The 18,967-nt window shown below is 34.8% G+C and overlaps 3 protein-coding genes across 6 annotated transcripts; all 3 read left to right on the top strand.

The window, feature by feature from the left end:
* The first annotated feature begins 1,743 nt into the window (after window positions 1–1,743).
* LOC7479656 (G2/mitotic-specific cyclin S13-7) lies at window positions 1,744–4,676 on the top strand. 3 transcript variants are annotated; one of them, XM_052453538.1, is made up of 9 exons: window positions 1,744–1,929; window positions 2,563–2,695; window positions 2,783–2,843; window positions 2,956–3,216; window positions 3,296–3,421; window positions 3,517–3,765; window positions 3,858–4,016; window positions 4,104–4,282; window positions 4,372–4,676. In XM_052453538.1, the coding sequence occupies exons 1-9, from the start codon at window positions 1,890–1,892 to the stop codon at window positions 4,520–4,522; spliced, it is 1,359 nt and encodes a 452-aa protein (XP_052309498.1). In that variant the 5' UTR covers window positions 1,744–1,889; the 3' UTR covers window positions 4,523–4,676. The 3 variants fall into 3 exon arrangements, with proteins under 3 accessions (XP_052309498.1, XP_024459092.2, XP_002308872.3); XM_024603324.2 differs by having other exon boundaries at window positions 2,554–2,695; XM_002308836.4 differs by having other exon boundaries at window positions 1,745–1,929; window positions 2,548–2,695.
* Window positions 4,677–4,806: 130 nt separating this feature from the next.
* LOC7479655 (phosphate transporter PHO1 homolog 5) lies at window positions 4,807–7,115 on the top strand. The gene is made up of 4 exons (XM_024603325.2): window positions 4,807–5,893; window positions 6,023–6,301; window positions 6,454–6,577; window positions 6,666–7,115. Exons 2-4 carry the CDS (start codon window positions 6,152–6,154, stop codon window positions 6,680–6,682), a joined length of 291 nt encoding a protein of 96 aa, XP_024459093.1. The 5' UTR covers window positions 4,807–5,893; window positions 6,023–6,151; the 3' UTR covers window positions 6,683–7,115.
* A 1,691-nt stretch (window positions 7,116–8,806) lies between these two features.
* LOC7479654 (calmodulin-interacting protein 111) lies at window positions 8,807–16,698 on the top strand. 2 transcript variants are annotated; one of them, XM_024604434.2, is made up of 12 exons: window positions 8,807–8,953; window positions 9,193–9,518; window positions 9,610–9,771; window positions 10,268–11,157; window positions 12,138–12,342; window positions 12,811–13,018; window positions 13,292–13,818; window positions 14,599–15,025; window positions 15,276–15,356; window positions 15,465–15,655; window positions 15,734–15,918; window positions 16,206–16,698. In XM_024604434.2, exons 2-12 carry the CDS (start codon window positions 9,210–9,212, stop codon window positions 16,267–16,269), a joined length of 3,249 nt encoding a protein of 1,082 aa, XP_024460202.1. In that variant the 5' UTR covers window positions 8,807–8,953; window positions 9,193–9,209; the 3' UTR covers window positions 16,270–16,698. The 2 variants fall into 2 exon arrangements, with proteins under 2 accessions (XP_024460202.1, XP_024460203.1); XM_024604435.2 differs by lacking the exon at window positions 8,807–8,953 and having other exon boundaries at window positions 9,370–9,518; window positions 9,610–9,766.
* The last annotated feature ends 2,269 nt before the right edge of the window (window positions 16,699–18,967 follow it).

The following is an 18,967-nucleotide window of genomic DNA, read 5'->3' as shown; positions in this document are numbered from 1 at the left end:
ATCTGAAGCTTACAAATACTAGATTGATCTATTGTTATTAAACTTGATCTATTGTTATTAAACTTCGAGTTTGTTTAGAAGTGTGGTTAGTAGTGTGATTATGATTGTTTTTCAAAGTGTTTTTTACTTGAAAATGTATCAAAATAATATTTTTTTTATTTTTTAAAAATTATTTTTGACATCAGCGTATAAAAAAGAATTAATTTGAAGTAAAGAAAAAATAAAAAAATTTAATTTTTTTTTAAAATATTTTTGAAACACAAAAACAAACATGACCGTCACCTAATGACCCACTTAATAAAGCTTGGCCTCAAATTAGTTTATATGATCATTTAGGTTAACTCAACAAACTTATAACTCGGTTTTAGAAAAATTTATACCCGCTCGGGTCCATCAATATAAGACATGTAAATATTTTATTAGATGAGCTTCAATAATTAATTAGCTGAATTAGTTAGCTATATTATATTAGTTATTTTTTGAGATTATTTTAAAGAAATAAAGAGATATAATTAAGATAAAAAAAAATTATATAGAGATATTTATATTGTTTTGGTATGTTATAGATTTTATATATATAATTAAATCCAAAAAATAACTAATAAAATGTACCTTTTTAAATACTATAAATAAAGATGCTTCTGCGATGTGATGGGCTATCCAATTGGTAACTATTATTGTTAAAATAATTAGTTGAGTTGATTTTATATTCTCTCTTAAAAAAGAAAAAAAAGGAAGAAGAAGAAATCCTGGAGCTGGTTAATGCCAAAGGCAACCTTTTTACATATGCTTTCATTCTAATTAAATTCCATTAATGTTAGATAAAAGCATATATCATATTAAACATTAAAAATAAACACTGCAACTAATTGGATGCTTAAATTCTGTTGAGTTATTTGTATATTAACTTTAAAGTTTAAAAGGAAAAGTAAAATTCATTTTAAAATCAAGGCTATATTTGTTTCATGTAAAATAATTTGTTTTTGAAAAATACTTTATATGAAAAATGTTTTTTTTACAAATACATTATTTTTCTTTATTTACTAATGTTAACAAAATCTACTTGGAAATAATTGTTTGATGTTAAATATATATATGAAAAAATTGTTAATAAGGAAAAGACAAGAATTAATTGGCAGTCAGACTTATTATTTAATGAAAAACATAATCTCGTAAAATATTTCCATCTTAGAGAATAAAACAATAATTGTTTTTTATCATACAATAGTTTACATCAACAAAGAAAACAATAAATTATTATTATTTTATATTATTAATATTTTTTATTTTTTAATAAATTAAACACTTTTATGGATTTGATTTCATTTTTTTTTTTATGATCTAAAAGGGAAAAGAAATAAAAAAAAAAAAAAAGAGAGAGAAAGAAACAACTCGTTCACCTTAACACTCATGCCACCAAATCTCCATCAAACCATAGTCATAACAGGACACGCGTCAGTATCTGTGAAAGCGGCAAGGTAATATATCTCGTAGCACGGAAATATAATTAAACTTGAAGTGGCATTAGCACATCCATACTTTCTTACCTTGTATGCAATATTTTAACACGACGGTAACTTTAGCCCACGGACTCCAATCTCACCAACGGCTATAAAGCTATGGCGCTCTCTAGACCGTAGGATTAATAATAGATCGGACGGATCAGAATTAAAAATAAATTCGACCGTTGGAAGTGAAGCGGTGGCTCCTCAGCTTCAAAAAGAGGGGTTTCTCTCATTTTTTATTTCCTTATCTCTGAAATTTTCTCAGAAATCAAGATAAAGATTTAGAGAAGAAGAAGAAAAGTTTATAGAGAGAAGTAGGGAGAGATTTGGTTTGTATTCAAAAGTGATTCATCATAGCAAGGGTTTTTCTTTAATCAATCTAAAATGGCTTCAAGGGTTCAACAACATCAACAAGAAGTCACAGGTATTTTAATTTTATTTTCTGTATTTAGTTCTGTTCTTTTTTTTTTATCGATCGTTGATTAATGGTTCTTTTATCGTTCTTTATAATGGGTTCTTTTCTGGTTTTTAATCTAATATTGGGTGAACTAAAGATACCTTTTTGATTTCAAGGGTTTCTTTTAGGGTTTTTGATTAATCAACCTGGTGATATGATTGAAACCTAAATGCACATGTAAATTTGTTGTTCTTGGTGTTTTTATTTTGTATTAGTATGATTATTGGATTTTCTGTTTGATATCGATGTAGTGATTTTAATTTCGTTAGTATTTAAATTGTTTGGGAGATTTATTGTTTTTCTTTGGGTTTATTTGATTACAATATTTATAGGTTTGATTTACCATCTAGGTGTAGTTTGATTAGAAAGATAAATCTTGGGTTAGATTTTTCTGTTTTCCCTTTTTGGTTTGTTTTCTCTGTAGTTTCTGTTTGGTTGCTGAGAAAAATGAAGGAATCCTACCAGAGAGGAAACAAAAGGCTGACTAAAGTTACTTTTCTTTTTAATTTCCGTTTTAGATTTCACTCATTCAATATTTTGTTGCCTATTTGATGGGGCTTCTAATGAATGATAAATCTGTCACAGGTGAAGCACTTGCAGGTGTAAACAAGAACGTGAAGAAAAATGCAGCAGCGGGTGAAGGAAAAAACCGCCGTGTTCTTGGCGATATTGGTAATCTTGTTACTGTTAGAGGAATGGAAGGCAAACCTCAGCCAAGTCGCCCCATTACTAGGTAGGTTCATCTCTTTCTTTCAGTTATTTATTTGTGTTTTTTAGTGAAAATTGATTCATTTTTGCTGATATATGTGTTCTTTGATAGGAGTTTCTGTGCTCAATTGCTTGCCAATGCTCAAGCTGCGGCAGCTTTAGAGAACAACAAGGTTCAATCTTTTTAAACCAATTATCAGTGTTAAAATTTATAGACTGCAGATTTTGGGTTCTGCGTGTGTGATTTCTGTACTGAGTAGGATACCGGGTTTTCCTTGAATGCAGAAACAAGTCTGTGTCGATGTGGAAAAGGTGCCTGCTGCTGGTGTTGATGGAGTGGATGCAGTGGGTAGGAAAGTTGCAGTGAAAAAGCCAGCGCAGAAGAAAGTTACTGTGAAGCCAAAGCCTGAAGAGGTGGTTGTCATAAGCCCCGATAGTGAAGAGGTTGTTAAGCAAGAGAAGCCAGAGAAGAAGAAAAAGGAAGGAGAGGGATCTACAAAGAAGAACAAGCCAACTCTTACTTCAGTCCTCACTGCTAGAAGCAAGGTGATTATATTGACATCTTCTTTTGAAACTTTTTGTTAGCATATGGAGTTTTCTTGTGTTAATTCGGTCCTTATTTCAGGCTGCTTGTGGTATTGCAAACAAATTAAAGGAGCAGATCATTGATATTGACGCAGCAGATGTTAACAATGATTTGGCTGGGGTTGAATACGTTGAGGACATCTACAAGTTCTACAAGCTAGTTGAGGTATGTTTAAAGAGGAAATGACATCTGCAAGTTATGCATGTATAAAGTGTACATCTCTGCCTGATGTTCTGGTGTTTGTTGATTTTTTGATGCAGAATGAGAGCCGGCCTAATAATTACATGGACATGCAGCCTGAGATAAATGAGAAAATGAGAGCCATTCTTGTGGATTGGTTGGTTGATGTCCACCAGAAATTTCAGCTCTCACCTGAGACTTTTTACCTCACAATCAATATCATTGATAGGTTCCTTTCAGTAAAGACAGTTCCAAGAAGGGAATTGCAGCTTGTGGGCATCGGTGCCACACTTATGGCCTCCAAGTATGAAGAGATATGGGCTCCTGAGGTAACTTACTGTTTAAAACCTTTCCCCTTCAGTGATGGATGAAGTAGATTATTTTCCAGGTAGCTAACTGTTTGATGAATTGAATTTTTCAGGTAAATGACTTAGTGTGCGTTTCAGACAGAGCTTACAGTCATGAACAGATTCTAGTTATGGAGAAGACAATATTGGCAAACCTGGAATGGACATTGACAGTGCCTACACACTATGTATTCCTTGCTCGTTTCATCAAGGCATCAATTCCTGAGAAGGAAGTGAGTTAGAAAAACTCATAATCTAATATATACTATTTGCCTTGTGTGGCAAGGTTTACTTACCTAGCAGGTTTTTGATTTGTTTAGGTGGAGAACATGGTCAATTTTATAGCTGAGTTGGGCATGATGCATTATGACACTACCATGTTTTGCCCATCAATGGTTGCTGCCTCAGCAGTTTATGTGGCTCGATGCACACTAAACAAAACCCCTTTCTGGACAGACACCCTCAAGAAGCACACTGGTTTCTCGGAACCACAACTTAAGTAAGTCTTCATCATCTTTTTCACTAGCAAGGTTCCGGTTTGAATGATTTCATTTGATTTATGGTATTTTTTTTTCTGTCTTTTAACAGGGATTGTGCTGGATTGCTAGTGTATTTCCACTCCAAAGCCTCAGAACATAGACTTCAGACTGTGTACAGGAAGTACTCAAAGCCTGAGCGAGGAGCTGTTGCCCTACTTCCGCCGGCCAAAAATCTCTTGCCTGGTGGATTGAGACTTTGAGTTAATGAATGAAGATCACCAAGCTTTTTATTTCGAAATTCACATTTGCTTTATGTGAGAAGAAAATATATATCTGGACCGGATTGTTGGATTAGATTAAATTGTTTGTTGCTGCCCCCCCTATGAGCAATAATTTTTCTTTTCTGATATTAAATTTATTACTCTGAAAAATGTTCAAGGACCTTAGGGGTTTTTTTTATCACATAGAAGTTCACAAATTAGCCATTATTTTTGCAACAAATAAAAAATAATAATTTAAGCTACATCATTTTAATTTAAAAAATCCAATATTTTGGTTGAAAGAAAATTTAGGATCATTAGGGTTTTTTTTTTTTTTTTATTTATTTATCACAAAGTATAGTTAATTTCAATTTTTCCCCAAATTTAGTCCAACAAAGTATAGCCTCCTTTTCATAATTTTTTTGGACCAATTCTTAGCCCCCAAATTCATAAAATTCTTTTTGAAATTTCTTGTTGTCTCGTAATATTCTATTCCCGCATGCTGAAAGAGGAGTGGACCATTGCACCCCATTTCATATATTAGGGTTTTTTTATCACACAAAGTACAAATTAGCCGTTCATTTGCAGCAATAATTTCAATTATTGCTGCAAATGATTTCAATTATTCCCCAATTTTAGTCCAACAAATTAACCTTTTTTTCTAGCATAATATTATTTTTTGACTAATATTAGAAAAGCAGTTTTGAAAAGGAACTGACTTTTCAAATTCATGATATTTGTTTCTGACCCCTTTGCACAGTGATAACACTCAGCCACTTACTCTGAACAAAACAGAAACAAATGGAGGATTTTGTAACATTGTGATGTATTTAATGAGTATTGGCCCACTGGCAACAAGAAAAAATTTCTCGTTCTATTAATGGAGAGGGGGGTTTACAGGCCACACTAATGGAGCAAAAAACTGTCAATAAGTTGCAAAATCACCAAATCATTGACCTTAACTTTTTAGCTAATAGCTTTCATGGATGATTAGAAACAATACCTATCTAATACTCTGCAATTTCTCTGAATACATATCTAATCCTCTGCAATTTCTCTGAATTTTGGAAGGAAGCAGCAGTAGATAGAAATGTGTACCTGTAGCATTTAGTAGAACGAGAGATTTTATGAAGCTAAAGCTATAATCACTATATATATACTTACAACATAAAAAAGAGATAGATAAAAACAAATACGAAAGAAAATTATATACAATCCCACTAAAAAATAATAATAAATATCCTAATTAGAGAAAGCGCTATAAAATTTTCTTTAACAGAACAACGTATTCTCTTTTGACAGCAAGCCTCGTTTAAAATAATTGAGGAAAGAGGTGGGAAGTCAATCATCGTGCATGTGGTTCTATTTCAGGTAACTTGTGTGTTCTATGATTCTAGGATGAAAAACAGAACAAAATGCTGTAGTTGGGAATTTGCTTATAAGAGATGTTCTAAAATTATAACTTCTTTAAAGACTCGTCAGGTTCTTTCCAATTTTCAGTGTCTTCGACGTCCCTTTGAAGAGAAAGACATGAAGCAAGGATATAATGGGCTTAAGTATTTCTGCACAATTGTTGCCGTATGATCTAGGACTGCATACAGTCTTGACGGAGGACTAAGCTGGAAAGTGATGGCTGGGATATTCTCAGTAACTGCAGCTATCTATGGAACATACTGGGACCTAGTCATGGACTGGGGGCTCCTGCAATTTAAGTCGAAGAACTGGTTGCTAAGAGACAAACTTCTTATTCCATACCGAAGTGTGTATTTTGGAGCAATGGTGAGTAAGAATAATGCATGACAAACCAAAATGATTTGATCAGCACTTGCAGAGCAGTATTGACATTGTGGATCTTAAGTTGAAACAAAATGAAGATCAATCATAAAATATAAACCCGGTTCTGATTCTTATGATTGTGATGAAAAATGCAGGTCCTGAATGTATTGCTGAGATTTGCCTGGTTGCAAACTGTCCTGAACTTCCAGGTATCTTTCCCACATGCTCAAACCTTAAGCGCAATTGTTGCCAGCCTAGCGGATTATGGAACTTTTTCAGGTAACATTGAGTTTATTCAAAATGTGCTTAAAATTCCCAAATTCATAGTAAATTCCAAGAGTTAATCTTGTTCACATTCTATTGATAGATCAAGTTGGAGAATGAACATTTACACAATGTTGTCAAGTATCGCGCATTCAAGTCTGTACCTCTACCTTTCGACTACAATGTTGGCTAAGACAAACATGAGTTCCATATTGCATCAGAAAAAAATCAATAGACAGGAAGTTACTTATCCAAGAACAAACAGCAAAGAAAGAAAACACTACAGGGATGTTCTCAGAAGTACGATTTCGGAGGAGCTTGATTGTTTTCTCACTCATTTTTTATTCATTTATTGTATTTAGTTAGGGAGGTCAGTACCCTGTATGTGTAATACTCCTTGCTATGGATATATAGTTATTGAAGGGTTTATGGAAGAGTTTTCAATCCAAAATTCCAGCAGTTTCTTAAGTTAAGTAGTTGAGGACTTAGGGTTAATTGGAATGTGGGTTTTCTCAAATCAATCGGAGTTCCATATTTATCTCCTCGAGCAATCAGATTCGAGGCAACGTTTGTCTGCTCGGTTGGCTCGAAAAAACATAAAAATGATGTTTTTTCAAGCCAAACATAGTTTAAAACGCGACATTAACGAGCATTCGATATGAAAATTAGGATGGACCCTTTGTACCTATGAAAACAAACGTTTCCAAAACAAGAACCTATATCCCCATTGAAAACCTAAGCATCCAATTTCGTTGTCTTTCTTTCCTCTTTAGAGTTTTTGTTATCTATCCCTAGTTTTTTATGTTTACACAGAAAGGTTTGAACCTGAGACCTTTTGATGGAAGGGGATAGTAATGCTAGTTGAGCTATAGCTCATTGGTTATCAAGACCTAGTTGATAAGATCTCTGACATATCAATAATGGAGCAACAATTTATGTCGTTGTTCGAGTTAGCGAAGAAATCAACAGATGTTGTGGCGACTTCTGCTTCAATATTTCCTGAAGTTTATCGACGCTGGATGCTTCAGACCAGCCTTAAGAGGTTCCTTGTAACATCATTTAATTAGGGTTGTTGTCTCCAATCATGTTGCAAAAAGGGTTCAGTATCTCACGAAACACCATGTAAAGATGATCAGAACAGCTGTTTCTTGCTTGCTCGATACTTGGAATAGGAATCTGTACGCAAGAAACCCTGCCATTGTGACGCAGCCAAACCAAGTTCACAGGAAGCAAGGACAGAAAAAGGGTCTTAATAACATGCACCCTAATTCATATTTTATTTCTTCTGCAAGTATTTTTTTGTATTTTTTTTTTAAAACCATAACGACATACAGTAGAATCACAAAGATGACAAAGCTCTCCCTAATAAGTATTTAACACAACTGTATTCTCAAGCCTCGAACTGAGAACTTTGGTTAAGATAGAACAGCTCTATAACAGCTGATCTACGTGCTCGGTGCTTCGAAAAACTACATAAAATAAAAAATTAAACTAGAAATCCAAAAAAAATTAAAAAAAGGTCTTAAAACCTTCCCAAATTCAGCTGGTTAAAGCAAGCTGACTTCCTTAAAATTGGGCCTGTAGAACCTCTAACATAATTTGAGCTTAACATGGCCATACGATAACTCACTAAAATCATTAGGATTGTTCTGTTCTGCATGATCGGGCTGAGAGACCAAGGTGTAAACCTGTCATGTGTTATACCAAACCTGCATGGTCCTAGACTAGGTAACTTTCATACCTTGCTTCTCCTCCTTGTCCTTTTAAAAACAAAAACTTTGCATCTACACTGGCCAAAGTTCATTTTTAACATAGATCATTAGGGGCTAGATTTTATTTTAAACTGTTTTTTTTTTAATTTAAAGAAAAAGAAACAATATTGTTTTCTTTTAATTATAATTTGGGTTTATCTTTTGATTCATAAATTAACCTATTCAACCCAGGAATAGGGTCGTCCCCTATAACTTATACATGACTTGTTCTACGTTGAAATAGGAGGAGATTAGGATTTCTTTTTGAAAGGAAAGGAAGGACTAGATTGTGATATTCTTTGTAGCCGTCCTACCTCTTTCTTGATGGCTCCAATTTCTTAGGAAAAAAAATACAGGGCTTTTCCTTAAGGCCCAACAGTTGGAAAAGAAACAGAATTTATCGACAAAGAGGGCGGGGCCTTGCATTTTTGGCCCAACATACCTAAAAGGGCCTAAAACCCTGGTCCCCATGGACGAGGGTTTTAACCTTCACCTGTCTCTCTCTCTCTCTTTCTGTGTGCTTGTGTAACCGGAGAAACCCCGAGCACCTGGTTGCCAAACTGGTGAACTCTACCTCCCATCTCTCAAGTCCGACTTTTTCCTTGTTGGTTTTCAAGAAACTCGAAAACCTAGAAATCAGGTTCCCTTTTCATCTCTTCTTTTCCTTTTTTCTCAATCTACAAATCTTTTCTTATATTTGTGTGTGTGAAGAGTTAGAGAGTGCAAAACATGTTGTTTCACAGGAATTCTAGTAAGAAAGTGCAGGTTTTTTTTTTCTTTTTTCTGCTAAAATGTTTTATCTTTAGTAATTTTGAAGACCCCATTAATCCATTAAGAGAATAAATGACGGTGAATACTTTTATTTTTCTTCTTTTATAGGGATTTTTAAGTAAAAGATGCCATCAAAGACAAAGAAGAATTCAAAGACACCATCGAGGCTGTCAAATTCTGACCAGTCTGCTTCATCTCCTAGAACACCATCATTGGCATCTAGTATAGACTTAGAAGCTAGTCAACAAGAAAATATTGCGTTGTGTTTAGAAGAAGCATCGAGTAAATATCCGTATTTGATTGATAAATCTGCTTTCATTGGTCGAATCACTGATGTTGAGGCGGAGTCTAGTACAACTGCAAGAGGTTGTAAGATTTGGCTTTCAGAATCTTCTATGGTTTCTTCTTCTCTTGCCCCTGGTTCCATTGTATCGGTAACTATTATTCTTATTTTTATTAATGTTTTTGAAGTTAATTAAGGTTTAATAGCTGTTTCTGAAGGTGTCTTTATGATTAAATTGGTAGGTGTCACTTGCTGCTGTGGAGAGGAGATTTTCGAGTAGTAGTTTTCCTCTCAGTTCGTTTTCCTATGAATGGTCTAGACAATGTGAAGTGGAATCTGTGGATAAAATAACTAATGAAGCTGGGAATTACTTTGCTCTTGCGACGGTTTTTCCTTCTTGTAAGGTTTGAAAATAAATACAACAAAAAGTTGGTATTAATGTATATAAGCGGTGTCTTTGAACATTATGTGAATATCTGCAAGAATTGATTTTCTTTTGCATATCTGTCCTAGATGATCTAGGATATGAAATCTTTTCCATTTTGGTTTGAAGCATATAGATGGTTGGAATTTTGGGCATTTAAACCCTCAACAAGAAAGGCATTGTTGAAAACGACTTTGACAAGGCAGGAGAAATTTTCTTGAAATTGGGTACAAACATGGTAACTATAGGTAGAGCTAACTATAAATCAAACTTGATAGAATTTGTAAAGTTCTAATGACTGTTTGATTCAAGCTAACAGTTTTACAAATCAATTCAGGCTGTTTCTGAGAGAAAAACTATAGTTTTTTTTATCATCTCCCTCCCTGAAGTCGATAGATGTTCTGGGATTTGTTGTTTGATGTAGCAAATTTATGGAAATACTAAAATTTTGCTCTTTTATGCTTTCTTTTCTCCAGGTTTCCAAGAATGGAGCCCGGTTGTCATCAAACCTTGCCTATATGATGGGATGCCCTGCTTCAGGCAAGGTTGTATTTGTTCACACTATTAGAAATAAACTCCTAACTGATATTGTAAATGGGAATGATACGCCAGAAGGTGCAAATGCTGATGATCTTTCACTTCATAACTGCAATGAATTGTATCTGGAGCTAGTTCCTTTTATGGACAGAGTAAAAATGAAGAGTGATACTATGTCTGCAATGAAATTATCTGCAGAAAAAAGACATGACAGATCTGAAAATGGCATGATTTCATCCCCGAAGACACCGTTGTGTCAGCCAAAGCTTAGCTCTCCTAGTCCCATTCACTTAACTTCACCGATATGTGAAGAAGCAGCATCCAATATATCCAATTCAAATGGCACAGATGTTGGTTTGCTGAATATCAAAGAGGTATTAGAGGATGAAAGTGCCAAGAAACTTCTACAGGTCTGTGCTACGTCATGGTTGTATTCTCGTGTTCTAATATGTGGAAATCTTGTGGCCATCCCAGTGCTTTCAAATCTTTGCATTTTCCGTGTCAAAAGTGCAAATAAATTACCTGCAGATGGTAGTGATCAAGATTTGATGAAAGATAGAACTCATGGGATGCAGCCTCAAGATTCTGAAGAATTGAGCCATATGAAAGATGCTTTTTCCATAAACCGTGAGACAAAAGTATATTTACATCAACATATGAACTCAACGGCTGAAAGGCCACAAAAACAAGGTTTGCCATTAATGCAAAGTGAATGTATTAATGGTAAAACAATTATAGGAAATGAGAGATCAAAATTGGGTGGTCTACATAAGGAATATACAGTTTTGAAGGACATAATTGTATCATCCACGAAGAACACTTTGTCATGGTATGTTGTTTATTTTATTTTGTTTGAGATTTTTTTAAACTTGCTGAGTTAAAAATGTTTCTTTTGGTAGCATGATAATATCTGCAGGAGTTTTTGTTGTTTTGATGTGGTTGAATGACATAAATGCTGCCATTGGAACACCCATAAGAGATGAAGAGTCTGGATGCTAAAATGTTGGGACTGTGCATGATGGTACCCTGCTATTCAATAGGATATCATAGGGATCACGGGATATTTTATATAGTGTCTATTGTCTAATACAGTTAGCATACTCTAAAATCTTACTCCTTTATTTCTAGCCAGGAATGCTTTTCAAAATTGTGAAATCTCTAAATTGCCGATGAATTTGAAACACATTACAATGAAATATCCAGAGCTTTCCCAATGCTGAAACTATTTAACAAATCACTTCACTGCATTGCAGACAATTGTTTTGTCTTTCACGTTTTTGACTTTGAAATCCATGATCACTCTGTTGATAGTGGGAATGCTTTTTTCATCAACACAAAGTCCCATCTGTATCAGATTGCTCTGTTGTGTGTGCTTGTCCCTTAATTATGTGGTTTGGCCGTGTACAGTTCCACTGGATTTGCTTATTGAAGTATATTGTTTGCTCTAAATGAACGTCATTCCATAAATATTAATCTAGAGTTCTGTTGTAAACTAGCATTAAATTAGATCTTAGATCTTAGTGCATTTAGGTGAAAGGCTAAACATTAGGCAATCTTGGTTAAAAAGATCTGAAAAAAATAATCAATATTTTGAAGTGGGCTTGATTATTCAACACTTCTCGTGGAGGGGGAGAACTCCCCTTTTCACATTGTAATTTATTTGCTTGTCTGTCTCCTAGATTTATATTTTTATCTGTACTTCTGGATATATACCCAATATCATATGTGGACATCTTATCAATATATGATATGGTACAAATTTACTGCTTTGGGAACTTTTAGTGTTGATCATTGATGCAAGTGTTTTAGTTTTGGCTTACGAACTACAAAGGGAGTGCTTCTTCACGGCCCACCTGGAACTGGAAAGACTTCTTTGGCTCGATTATGTGTCATTGATGCTGGTGTCAACCTTTTCTCAGTAAACGGACCTGAGATATTTAGTCAGTATTATGGAGAAAGTGAACAAGCAATGCATAAAGTTTTTGATTCAGCCTGTCAATCTGCACCTGCCGTGGTTAGATTTTTTTCTTTATTCTTCTCTAATCTTTTAAGGTCTCCCCCTGCTTCAAACCTAGTAAGCATCGAATAAATTTGTTTTGAAGTGAAACAAATTGATTATAACTGTTTGAGGCACTGTTGTCAGAATGTAGCATTTTTTGGTTAGGTATAAAAACATTCTTTCTAATGTAGTATTTTCTGATGAATTGCAATTGTATGACTTATGGACATTAATGAATGGGAACCAAGATCATTAAAACAAAAATGAAGGTGTTGACCTTTACAGTTAGCCTTCCTCTTAATTTGTGTACAAACTGATACATCATATTTAAATTTGAACATTAATGTTTGGATTTGGAACTATGAAATCGTGAAGAATATGTCTCTCTGAGCCTCAGTTTACAGTCCCTTCTATTCCTATATGGCTAACTAATTATTGTCCCTTCTATTCCTAGATGGCTAACTAATTACTGTGCTTTTAAAGGTGTTCATTGATGAGTTGGATGCAATTGCACCTGCACGGAAAGATGGAGGTGAAGAACTATCTCAAAGAATGGTAGCTACATTATTGAATTTGATGGATGGGATTGCTAGGACTGATGGACTGCTTGTTATTGCTGCTACAAACAGGCCTGATAGTATCGAGCCTGCACTGAGGCGGCCTGGAAGACTTGACAGAGAAATTGAAATAGGTAAATAGCAACACAAATTTTCTTTTCCTTTTCCTTTTTTTAATCCTAATTACTTGGTAGGCATTCCACCCCTATGCTTGCCCAGAGTTCAATTTCTTCATCTGAATGATACCCATGCATGAGATTTCTTTCCTCACTGTCACTATGTTCCCAGTTTTGCCATATTGATCTGATGAGCACCTCAATGAATGAAAAGAAAAGAGGGGGGAAAACCAAACATAACATCACCTTTATCCTGCCATACCTGTTTATTTAATTTCTTTTTTCATGCAGGTGTGCCTTCTCCCAGCCAACGATTGGACATACTTCATACTCTTCTAAGTGAAATGGAGCACTCAGTTTCAGATATGCAACTTAAACAACTTGCCATGGCTACTCATGGTTTTGTGGGTGCTGATTTAGCAGCCCTCTGTAATGAGGCAGCTTTGGTTTGTCTCAAGCGTCATGCTAGATCCAAAAAATCTGATTATAGTTCTCGTTCCAAGGGATCATCTATTGCATATGAAGGCCATTCTGACAGCATGGTGAAAGGATCTGATTGCTCAACAGGGGCAAGAGATATGTTGAGGGATGGTGCAGATTCTGCATCTTCAAGCACCTCACATTTGCCTGTTTCCTTGGAGAACCTGTCATCTTCTTGCTCGGACGGAGATGTCTCAGAGATCACAGATAATACAGAGAAAGGAATTATTGCTTGTCCTAGAGAGGAATTTTTGGTGGAAGAAGAAGCCTTGTTGAACATTGTTTCTGAAGATTTTGAAATGGCCAGGATGAAAGTGAGGCCTAGTGCCATGAGAGAGGTATGATTGATATTTCCATATTGCTTAAGAACAAGGGTTTTGATCAAACTACAGTATCTCGCTACCTGAATATGGAAAAGTTACTTTATGGTTGGGCATTACACCAGAAAGCCACCAGTTACACTGAATGCTAGGGGTCCAGCGTGATTGTCATGTATAATGTGCTCTAGAGTTGAGAATTGACTTTTGAAGCATAGGGGACTGAACACTTTCTTAAGATTACTTGCAATATGGGAAGAGTCCCTCTACTTCCCAAGACCTTCCCTCTTTGTTGTACTCATTCTGTGGTTACATACACTAAGTTGAAGGGATTCTTACATCATACCATATGATTCATCTTCTATTATTTAGTGCTAACATTTCCTCATTTTGATTCTTGGAGAATCTCATCTATGGAGTACTCTACTCTTGAGTTCCACAACCATGTAGTAGGCAGATTTTTTGACCTGGAAGTAGGTCATGTTCTGCCACATTTTTTTGATTAAGGCTATTGGAGTTTGTATCTTTCAATTATCAAAAGAACTGGGATACCAGGTCAGAACAATAAGCTCCACTACCTAAATCAGAATGTGACCTATAAGCTGTTCTACCTGAACTTTGGCATATCACATTCATAGCACCCAAGTAATATTGGAACTGAACTTCTCAGATTTTGGTACTTAATCCATTTTAATTGTCACTCTATATTCTAGAAGGATTTTATATTAACAGGTGAAACGAAAGTATAATGTAATGTTGCTTGTTACTCTACTTGTTTTTCTAAACTTGCTCTGTATATAGGTAATCCTTGAGGTTCCAAAAGTTAATTGGGAAGATGTGGGCGGCCAGGGGGAAATAAAAACCCAATTAATGGAAGCAGTGCTATGGCCTCAAACACACCAGGATGCATTCAAGCGCATTGGTACCCGTCCCCCAACGGGGATATTGATGTTTGGTCCCCCTGGTTGTAGCAAAACTCTTATGGCCCGTGCAGTGGCTTCTAAAGCAGGATTGAATTTCCTTGCAGTGAAGGGTCCAGAACTTTTTAGCAAATGGGTTGGTGAATCCGAGAAGGCTGTAAGATCCCTCTTTGCAAAGGCAAGGGCAAATGCTCCATCAATTATATTCTTTGATGAAATTGATGGCCTTGCTGTTATTCGTGGGAAGGAAAGTGATGGGGTTTCGGTTTCAGATAGGGTTATGAGTCAACTCCTTATTGAATTGGATGGTTAGTAAGTTTTATTAGTATCAAACTTTGTCAAACTTTTTGCTTGTGGGATTTTGGTAGTGCATGTTATAGATTGTTTAGCATCTGCGCAGCTCATAGATTTAGGATCTTGAATTTTCTTGTGTGATGACTTTCCTGGTGATGTTTCACTGATTTTAGCTAGGGAAATTATCAACATCTAATTTATTTTGGATATTCCAAATCTTTAGTCCTATATCTTTGAAATTAATAAATATTTCATTGGTTGTAGGCTTGCAACAAAGAGTTAATGTTACTGTAATTGCTGCTACAAATCGGCCAGACAAGATTGATCCTGCCCTTTTGAGACCAGGTGCAACTCTCTCTCACCCTCTCTATCCAAGCACCCACAGAAATGTACTGTTGTACTGCTGCAGCCTGCAATCATGGTGCCTTCTTAATTGATAAACAATTTGAACAGGGCGCTTTGATCGACTGTTGTACGTGGGACCTCCAAATCAGAATGACAGGGAAGACATATTTCGTATCCATTTGCACAAAGTTCCATGCAGTTCTGATGTCAATATAAAAGAACTAGCTTGTCTCACTGATGGGTGCACTGGAGCTGATATAGCATTAATCTGCCGGGAGGCAGCTGTTGCAGCCATTGAGGTTTTCTTAAGTTCTTTCCTTATCTTCTTGTATACTTCACTTTGTTGTTTGTTCATGTAAAATTTTCCTTGTTAGCAGGAGAATATTGATGCTTCGGAAGTACCCATGCAACATTTAAAGACTGCAATTCAACAAGTCCAGCCAACGGAGATCAATTCTTATCAAGATCTATCAGCAAAATTTCAGAGGCTCGTTCACTCCAGTGACAAAGATGAATTGGGAAACCAAGAGTGCTCGAGCAGGGCAAACTCGTTTTCCATCAGGTAGATATTTCTTCTCTGAAAATTCTCTTATTTCTTTTGTTTGGTCTGTGAACTGGAACAGGAACATTCCACTTGGCTTGGATGCACTTTAAAAACGACAACCCTTTCTCTTAAATCTTAATGGTGTAATCCAGAATCATGAAATTTCATGCTTATCAATTTTCTTTTCAACAAAAAGCTATTGAAAGGTTTCTATCTTTTTCTGTCAAAAAACTTCACTCTAGTAGCACTCTGCAGAAATTCTCTTCCAAGGTGACTTATTTTTTCCTGTCACATTGATATGACAGGACCATAATAAAATCCGCGATGCAGTTCTTGAATCGTTCCTCTGCCTCAGGCTCTGGGCAATAGCAATTATGCAGTACGTTTTCACACATCTCTTTCATAAGCAGCAGTGGACCACTGTCTGGTCTGCATGATCGCAATTGAGTGGAAAATGCTTGCCTGATTTAAGCTTGGTCGTTAGCTGAGTTTTGGATTTCACTGGGGTGTATGGGGCCAATACCACCGACACTTTCTTATGAAACATTCACTCAGTAGTGAAATGCAACTGAAAATTGTTGCTGTGGTGAAATTATGTAATCATAACGTCAAGATTGTTGTAGATTTGTCTTGTTAAGCATCAAGTTTTTACTACACTGATTTTCAATTCATGGATAAAGTTAGGGCTAAAGAAATATAGCGCTTGTAACTTCTTACCTGAAGCCAATGCTGTAAAGTGGGTCGGGACTTGTATTAAAAAAAAATCATTTTTTTTAATTCAAACCAGTTTTTAAACTAGTTACGGGTTGACCTGTCAAGTTAATTGAGTTTGATCAGTTCAATTTTCACTTGGTTTAAGTTGAAACATTTTTTTTTAATACAAGTTAGTTTTTAAACTAGTTACGGGTTGACTTGTCGAGTTAATTGAGCTTGACCGGTTTAATTTTCACTCGGTTTAAGCTGGTCCAAGCTAAGTTTTGAGTCAACAAGTCACCAAATTAACTAGTCAGGTTAGGTTTTGGCTACTCAGATGGGGTTTAATGAGAGTAGTGTTATTATACTACAGGTTAGTTAATGCTAATACCAGGTTTTGAATTTGATTCTATATTTTATTTGTACCTCTCAGCTGGGCCAATGTCACGAAAATGAATTGCCTCTTAATCTTGTGTTTTAATATTGTTTCAATGACCTGTGAGATATGCATGATTGCGTCTTGAAATCTTTTAAGTGTAAGTTTCGTTAGGGTTTCTAAATAAAGATGGAGACAGGTCAAAAATGCATGCTGGTACCACCGCTGGAAATGATGTTGAGTCTTCAACTGCTTAATCGGCTTGATTTAATAACTGGATTAACAACAAACACTATTTAAAGTTAAAAGAGATGTGAAAGTCATCTGGTGTTGTTTGAGATGCAAGGAAATATGAAAATAATATTTTATCAAAACATTAGTTAAAGTTGAACAAAACATTCTTATTTATCATCATACATTTTTAATTTAAAACGCAAAAACCATAGGTTATATCTCGATAAGATCGAGTTTTTTTAAAAAAAAATTGTTCAAAATAATATTATTTTAATAGATTTTTTTACTAGAATAATGTTATTTTAGAATGAACCCAACACGAGCTATCAACGGAATCTGATAGCTACCACCAAAACGATAACAAGCTTAAAAATCAGAAGATCATATCTTCCATGAAGTTTTTTTTCCATAGATGATAATTGAATGCAAAAACAAAACATGCCCTTTATGCAAAGACAATTATTGTGCCAATTCTTTGGCTCAAAATAGGAACAAAACCACCATGTTCACATTCATGCATTTTGACATCAACCCTTTGGAATGTAACATAGAAATTGACATTGCGAAGGAGAAGGTATTTAGTCCCAACAAGCAAACAAAGTAGACTAGTTTTGTCGAGGTAATTTGTGGTCTTGTTTCAATCCCATAAAGATGCTCTCTGCCTTCCTTTTCTTTTGCAATTTTTCATTTGTCCATTTCCCACCTAAATTGCTCCAAGAACAGCACAGACACTGTGCATAAATCTGTTGAATCTTTTTGTCCAAAGTCAAATCTAGTTATTCTCACAACACTTGTAATCACCCGTCAACAATACACTATGATACAACCTTTGACATCTAACTCTGATTCCAAATGAGCCTGTACTCGTATTAATATTTTAGATCTAGTCTTATTTGTTTTTACGTTTCAAGAGTATTTTTAAAAAAATTTAATTTTTATTTTTATTTTATAATAATATTTTTTTGTTGTTTTTGGATCATTTTGATACATTAATATCAAAAATAATTTTTAAAAAATAAAAAAATATTAATTTGATATATTTCCGAGTGAAAAACATTTTAAAAAATAACCATAACCACACTTACAAACACGCTGAAAAATCTTATAATGCTTAGAATATGAATGAATATTTTATATGTTTATTTTGAAGTAAGATGAATATACTAAGAAAAAGAAAATTAAATTTAAGACTCATTAAAAGTGATAGGATATTTTCATTTGTGCTGGAAAATATTTGTTTAGTTTCTCTTGTATTTTATTTTAGAGTAAATATGAGTGTTTATTCTTTAAATATCATAAAAAAATTTTAAAAAAATTAATTTATAAATTTGTGATCCAAATAATAGATCTAAGAAGTAACTAATAAAAAATTATTAATTACACAATAATTTTTTAAAAAATAATATTATATTAAATCTTTTAAAAAATTAACCGCAATCAATCTTCTAACCCGAGCCTAAAAACAAGTCGATGCTCGAGTAGAGACTTGCGGAAAATTGAGTTATCATCACAGCAGAAAAACACCAACTTCAATTAAAAGTCGATTGATTCCCTCATCATCGAACCCCAAGAAATCTATGGCTTACAAAAGTATCCAAACTTTGCTCTCTCTCTCTCTCTCTCTCTCTCTAATCCTTTCCTAATCCCCAATCTATGCCAGTACAAGCATCTTTGGAGTACTAAAAACCTTATCTCCATTCTCACACTGAAGCAAGTAAACCCCACTCTCCTGTACCACCTGATCCACCCAAGTACAAAACCTTG

This window comes from Populus trichocarpa, chromosome 6 (assembly GCF_000002775.5).
Source record: "Populus trichocarpa isolate Nisqually-1 chromosome 6, P.trichocarpa_v4.1, whole genome shotgun sequence".
NCBI classification, from domain to species: Eukaryota; Viridiplantae; Streptophyta; class Magnoliopsida; order Malpighiales; family Salicaceae; genus Populus; species Populus trichocarpa.
Note: the sequence above shows the minus strand (reverse complement) of the source record. Positions and strands in the feature narration are given on the sequence as shown.

Bases quoted from the DNA above. Each gene is read 5' to 3' on its own strand.
- LOC7479656 (XM_002308836.4), top strand. From the start codon at position 1,890: ATGGCTTCAAGGGTTCAACAACATCAACAAGAAGTCACAG. The intron at 2,844-2,955 runs GTTCAATCTTTT...CCTTGAATGCAG, and splicing joins CAGCTTTAGAGAACAACAAG to AAACAAGTCTGTGTCGATGT. The intron at 3,422-3,516 runs GTATGTTTAAAG...TTTTTGATGCAG, and splicing joins AGTTCTACAAGCTAGTTGAG to AATGAGAGCCGGCCTAATAA.
- LOC7479655 (XM_024603325.2), top strand. From the start codon at position 6,152: ATGGCTGGGATATTCTCAGTAACTGCAGCTATCTATGGAACATACTGG. The intron at 6,302-6,453 runs GTGAGTAAGAAT...TGAAAAATGCAG, and splicing joins GTGTGTATTTTGGAGCAATG to GTCCTGAATGTATTGCTGAG.
- LOC7479654 (XM_024604434.2), top strand. From the start codon at position 9,210: ATGCCATCAAAGACAAAGAAGAATTCAAAGACACCATCGAGGCTGTCA. The intron at 9,519-9,609 runs GTAACTATTATT...TTAAATTGGTAG, and splicing joins CCCCTGGTTCCATTGTATCG to GTGTCACTTGCTGCTGTGGA. The intron at 12,343-12,810 runs GTTAGATTTTTT...GTGCTTTTAAAG, and splicing joins GTCAATCTGCACCTGCCGTG to GTGTTCATTGATGAGTTGGA.